The following is a 6,001-nucleotide window of genomic DNA, read 5'->3' as shown; positions in this document are numbered from 1 at the left end:
GATCCCACATGCCGCGCAGCGGCTGGGCCCGTGAGCCATGGCTGCTGAGCCTGCGCGTCCGGAGCCTGTGCTCCGCAACGGGAGAGGCCACAACGAGAGGCCTGCGTACAGCAAAAAAAAAAAAAAGAACAAGACACGCATACGCACCTGGGAAAAGTGCTGAATTGTAAGAAAAACATGATTCTATTTCTGCTTAACGTGCCTTTACTTGGTATCTTGCACATGTATTCACACACAAACATCCCTGCCTGGAACTCTTTATTCCAGAATAATGTTTCTGTGAAGCTCTGTGGTGCATGACAGAAATCTAGACTTATGGTTTCAGGAGAGACATTTTCCTTCATGTATTTATGGTTGAAACCAGTGGGAAGGATTGAGACCCAACTGTCACAACCAGAGAACTTGGGCACTGAGCCAGGACCGAGAATGCAAGAGGCTGCCAGCCGTGCACTCAGTGGGGACAAAAACAGCAGCTCCTACCTTGCGTGTTTCTGGCATTAGCATATAAAGCTCCAGCAGGTTCTTTCCCCTGTGAAATGTGGTGCTTGCCCAACACCAGCTCTGGGCCTGCAGCCAGCTGTGGATGTGCTGTGCCTCACTCAGCCCCCGCCCTCCCAAACCCACGTACATTTCTGCCTTCGGTTAAGCCCTGCCCTCAGGCACACATAAAAGAAACCGCTTCATTTGCGGAAAGCAAGGCTGAGTTCCCAGAGTTCATAGGACAAGACCCTCGCAGCCCTAAAGAGAAGAAAATGGACCAAAGGCAAATCACGAATAGAAGTGTGGGAGTAAAGAGAAAAGGGTCTCCGAGTTGGAGGGAGGGATGTGGCTTCCCCAGGTCCTGGCCCCCAGGACTCCTCTGGAAGCAGCACCAGTTCTGAAGGGCAGCGGAAGAGCAGCCGTTCTCAGTCAGGGTCCGAGTCAGGGTCCGAGGAGAGCTGTCCCTCCATGGTCTCGCACATGGCATCCTGCAGGGATGTGAGCTGACCCCGGGGACTCATCCCCATGGGCTGGATGACTCTGTGCCTGAGGGGAAAAGGCGTGGAAGGGAAGGGCAGGGGTCCTGCTCACCCCTGGCTGCGACCTTCTGTTCCACCAAGCTGCTCCTGTTTACTGGGGAAGCCTGGGTGGGAACTGTTTCAGTCAGGCCTAAATCCTGACTGCTACCTAAGCTCTGAGACCTTAGGCAGTGTCTTAATTTCTCTGGGCCTCAGTTTTCATCAGCTGTAAAGATGGACCTAATACTGACCTCAGCCCTAACCCCTGGCTAGAGAATTTCCTCCAAGACAGGTGATTTCAAACATTAGTAACGCAGCCCTGCCAGAACCTAACCCCCACTCTGATCCCACTTCCTGCGGCTCGCAAGACAGGACGTGGGTCCTTCTCCTTTGTCCCAGCGCTGGGCCCCTCCTGCCAGGCCACATACCTGGAGAGCTTGTCAAACATGTTCACCAGCTTCATGGCCTCATGCTCTTTCTGCTCCTCTGTCATGCCCTCCATGGGGTTGGGAGGCTTTTCCTCTACCCTTCCAGTCACTGGGTTTATGCTGTTTCACAAGAGAGGGAGCATGGGGAACGCATCAGTGACTTTGCAGGACAAAAGAAGGCTGTGTGGGGTGAGTGGAGTTCCTTATCTTCCTGCTTGGGCTTGTAATGGCAAGAAACCCATTTTCCTGGGTGCGGGGAAGGCGAGGCAACTGCAGAAAAGCCCTCCCTCCTGGAGCAGCAGGTAACCAGCTCCTGCCGTCTGGACCACCTGGTCCCTGGCACTACTCGGCCCCCTTCAGCCGGTGTTCTCAACAAAACACCCTGATGTCAGAATACGTGTCACTTGGGAACAGCAGCCTGATTCTATAAGGTTTTACCTGCTGGTCACCCTGTCCTGCCCACCCTACGGGCCCAAATGGGTGTGGGAATAGGAATGGGGGCCGAGTGAGGGCAGCCCGAGGATGTGGGGGGCACACACCTGGCCTTGGCTTCCTTGTACTCGTCTGTGTCCGTGTCCTCGTCCTCCGAGTACTGGCCCTCAGGCCGGCCCCCTGCCATGAGGCCCCTAGCAGCCAGGAGGCCGGCAGCATTCCCGTAGCCTGTGTACTTGATGAATCGGGGCACTGAAGGGCAGGGCACAGGTCAGTGTGCAAACGTGGCTGGGGAGGGGCAGGCGAGGGGCTGGCCCCCCGACTCACCGCTCTCAGAGCACAGGACAAACAGGAACTCGGCTGCCACCCTCTTCACGTCGGTGTCCAGGTGCGTCATGAGGCGAACCAGCTTGTTCCGCAACAGCTCCCCCACCTCGGGCCGGGTCCTCACATCCCGCAACGGGGGCAGCACCTGGGGATGTAGTTGTCCCTGAGCCCAGGCCTGGAACGACCAGGGTCTCTGACCAGGGCCTGACCGCGGCCCCTCTGCCCCGTACCTGGGCCTTCAGGAACTTCCTGGCGGGGCGGTGCATGCGGGCACACTCCGTCAGCACGCTCAGCACGGGAGCCACACTCTCCTTCAGCCTGTGCGTCTGCAGAGGAGCCTCTGTCACTGGACTGCGCCCATCTGACTCGAGGCCAGGGGAGCTAGGCACATGCACCAGATGGTCCTGGCAGGAGGCGTTCGGGACGAGGCCCCGCCACAGGGGCCCCAGCTGAGGGGCTAAGAGAGGGCAGTGGGTGTCTGTGTGAGCTTCGAAAAGGACAGGCGTGGACCCTAACTCAGGGCCATTTGCATGCCCTGCAACTTGAGGCAAATCACTCAACTGCTTTGAGTCTCACTTCCCTCCCTTTACACCACAATGGTGGGGAAAACAGAGTGTCCCAAGCTGTTAGCACACCGCCAGAACACAAACCAGCTCCCAGGGCACGCAGGCAACATGGATTCCCCGGGGCCCTACAGAATCTCTTTGGCTTGCGTGATACATCTGCGAACGCCAGGGGGGCTGGTTAGAGCACTGGCTGGCCAATGCCCTGGGGTGCAGCCGCAGGAATCAGGGAGCCTCTGGCTTGAAGGCCCTATGGGTCCCCTTAGGGACGCCAAGGCACGGCCGATGCTCGTCACCAAGGGCTGCTTGTGCTCAGTGACACTTTGAGTTTAGGGTCACAAGCAGGGACTACGGGTGGGCGGGCTTCTCAGGGCCACTCAAAGACCCACAAGGAAATCTAAGAAAATGAGTCCTTTGCTAGACTCTGAAAACTTGTTTCCGTATACTTCTCAGGGAGAAGGGTCCAGCCTCCTGCGTGGCCGGACCGTGGAGGAGCTGGAGCGTCACCTGAATCACACTGGGGGGCTGATCTCCACCTCCCAGCGTGGACTACAAAAATGCAGCGACCACAGCTGCTCGGGAAAGCCTGGACCAGAGCCACAGCAGCTCCCCCTGCCCACCTGGTGCAGACGCTTCTCCAAGAAGCTGAGGAGAACACGAATCACATCCATGTTCACTCCCAGGAACTCCAAAGAGCCTTCGTGGGGTTCCAGGGTGAGAAGAACGTCCAGACATTTGAGGGGCAAGTTCCCCAGGAGGTTCACCGTGTGGCTGGGGACAGATGAAAGGGGCACTTGGTAAATCCAATCCCCGAGCCCAGGTACAACGCTTGCCACCACCTGCTGGGGCCACGATATGAACCAGCGTTGGGGGCCTGAGCAACAGCACGAGGTACCAGAGCTGAGGGGAACACTCCCTGCGAACGGCCGACCTAGTGCACATCTGGGTCGAAGCAACGCAGTCAAAAATCAGAACCTGCCTATGCGTAGGTTAGCAACGATGGACGTGAACCAGCGTGCTGCCTTACAGATACCATACTGTCCGTGACGCTACCCAAAGTCCCCTGGCACGTTCCTGTCCCCGGACTCACAGCTCTCGTCCTAGCTGTGTACCGTAAATGCCGGAGCTCCCCGGAAACACACTGACGTCCGTCTCACCCAGGTGAAAGAAGACTAGAGCTAGGAACCACCAGGGAGACCTGCGAGCAGAACGCCCCCCGCACGACAGGCACCACCCTCACCCGTGGAACTCCTCTGTGCGGTCTCCAGCAGCAGCAGCCATCACGCAGTGCCGCAGAAGGGTCCCCAGGTGCCGGTAAAGGGCAGTGTCTTCCTGACCAAAGAGAGAAAGATTCCTGTGAGAGAGAGCCCCGCTCGCCCCCATCGCTGCCAGCTGAGGTTCTACCGTCTGGCCCACCGCAAGCCCACGCGCGCTAATTACACACCTCTACTGTACACCTGGATGCTGTCCTCTCCCACGCGACCCGAAGAGCACCCTCCTGACTAAGAACGTTGACGGATCCCTTTGGAGCTGCTCTGCGCTTTAGGTCCATGCTCACAGAGGCGTGGTGAAGAGTCTCTCACAGCCTCCCCCCACCAAACAGCCCTCCTGCCAAGCTGCAAGAGCCAGTTATGCTCTCCACCGCCCTGAGAAAACTTCCTTGAGGGCCCTGTCCCGGATGGGCATCTCCCTGCCTTCTCTTGACAGGCTAAGAGTTCCTCCTGGTCTGACGTGGAGAAATTTGAAGGTACCTGGCAAAGCAGCACGTCCAAGAAACGTCCAAGTTGTCATACCCCACCCACAGGCTAAGATCAGCCCTCACCTCGTCCACTTCCCTCTTGATGGAGTCGAAGGTGATGTTGAAGAGCACTTTGAGGATCTCCATGGCTCGCTCAGTCTCCTGGGGAGGCAGGAGCTCAGGGGGCCTCTCTCCAGGGGTCATTCCCAGCGTCAGCTCCAGCGCTTCGGTCAGCAGGTGCACTCCCTGCAGCTCCTGAAACAGCTGCTGGCGCACATCGGCGCGAAGTGCCGTTAGCAAGAAGAGGAGGCGCAAGTCAAAGAACTGGACGTCGTGCGGGAAGCTGCTCTGGCGGTACAGCCCCACTCGCTCTGCGAGCCTCACCACTAGACCCGCCTCTGCCGCCAGCACCTGTGCCACGGGGCTGCTTAACACAAGGTTGCACAGGCACTTAAGGGACTCAAGCACAACATCCATGTCCAGGGGTTCGGGGACCGAGCCCTGGGAGGCGGAGATGCCAGCATAGCAGGCAAGTGCCTGCAGGCTCCGGCGGCTGGTGAATGAGTCCAGGCAGCTGCGGTCCCTAGACAAGATGCGGATGCTCTGCAGCCAGATGATGCGGCGGGAAGGTGGCAGGCCCTGCTCCAGGACCGAGACCAGCAGCTCCGCCAGTCTCTGTGGGCAGGGAGAAGAGCGGTTCCACCAGGCTCCTCTACCTGGGCCACCCGTCCCTGCCCCTCTACCCTTCGTTGAGCACCCACCTTCCTGTCCTCCTGTTGGGCAGCATCAAACGTGAAACTCTGGCAGTTCTGCAGAGAGACCCAGAGGCTCAGAAGGCGCAGGCCCACCGCGGCAGAACCCGGGCTCCGTGGATAGGGACCTGAGGCCGCAGGCACCGCTCGGAACAGATGGCGCCCCAGCCCCACACACCAGCCCCCACAGCAACTCCTCAGAGACTTGGCGCTCCTCCCCGCCGCGTTCCCTTCCACCCTCAGCCCCTCGCCACGCTCACCACTCACGCCCCCGCCGCCGGCCACGCGTGCGGACCCCACCCGGCCTCACCTCCTCCCTAAACGTCCCGCTCACCTCCCGGTTGTATGCGCGAAGAGCCTCCATAACTACGTCCTCCTCCCCCGTCTCCACGGCATCCGCAACCGCCCGGGGCTCCATGGCGGGCCCGGGACCCGGCGCCGGGAAAGCGGGAAGCACCTCGCTTCACGCTTCCCGGCCTCCGTCTGCCTGCCCCGCCCAGGCTCGGCGCACTGGGGTGGCCACGACCGGGCTTGCGCGGCGCCGCGGGGCGGGGCCTGGGAGGCGCGCGGGGGAGGCCGGGACAGGGTGTGCGCGGCGCCGCGGGGCGGGGCCTGGGAGGCGCGCGGGGGAGGTCGGGACGAGGCGTGCGCGGCGCCGCGGGGCGGGGCCTGGGAGGCGCGCGGGGGAGGTCGGGACGAGGCGTGCGCGGCGCCGAGGGGCGGGGCCTGGGAGGCGCGCGGGGAAGGCCGGGACAGGGTGTGC

At 60.6% G+C, this 6,001-nt stretch overlaps 1 protein-coding gene across 3 annotated transcripts; it reads right to left on the bottom strand.

Moving 5' to 3' along the window:
* Positions 1-893: 893 nt before the first annotated feature.
* RIC8A (RIC8 guanine nucleotide exchange factor A) lies at positions 894-5,821 on the bottom strand. Of its 3 annotated transcripts, none has more exons than XM_079929394.1 (10): positions 5,573-5,821; positions 5,248-5,366; positions 4,571-5,161; positions 3,989-4,080; positions 3,369-3,519; positions 2,416-2,511; positions 2,186-2,330; positions 1,966-2,110; positions 1,427-1,546; positions 894-1,026 (listed from the first exon to the last, which is right to left on the bottom strand). In XM_079929394.1, exons 3-10 carry the CDS (start codon positions 4,961-4,963, stop codon positions 906-908), a joined length of 1,263 nt encoding a protein of 420 aa, XP_079785520.1. In that variant the 5' UTR covers positions 4,964-5,161; positions 5,248-5,366; positions 5,573-5,821; the 3' UTR covers positions 894-905. The 3 variants fall into 3 exon arrangements, with proteins under 3 accessions (XP_079785520.1, XP_079785519.1, XP_079785521.1); XM_079929393.1 differs by having other exon boundaries at positions 5,248-5,295; positions 5,573-5,745; XM_079929395.1 differs by having other exon boundaries at positions 4,571-4,750; positions 5,248-5,295; positions 5,573-5,745.
* Between the last annotated feature and the right edge of the window lie 180 nt (positions 5,822-6,001).

The sequence above is a fragment of the Stenella coeruleoalba genome (genome assembly GCF_951394435.1).
Source record: "Stenella coeruleoalba genome assembly, chromosome: 8".
Lineage (NCBI taxonomy): Eukaryota > Metazoa > Chordata > Mammalia > Artiodactyla > Delphinidae > Stenella > Stenella coeruleoalba.
Note: the sequence above shows the minus strand (reverse complement) of the source record. Positions and strands in the feature narration are given on the sequence as shown.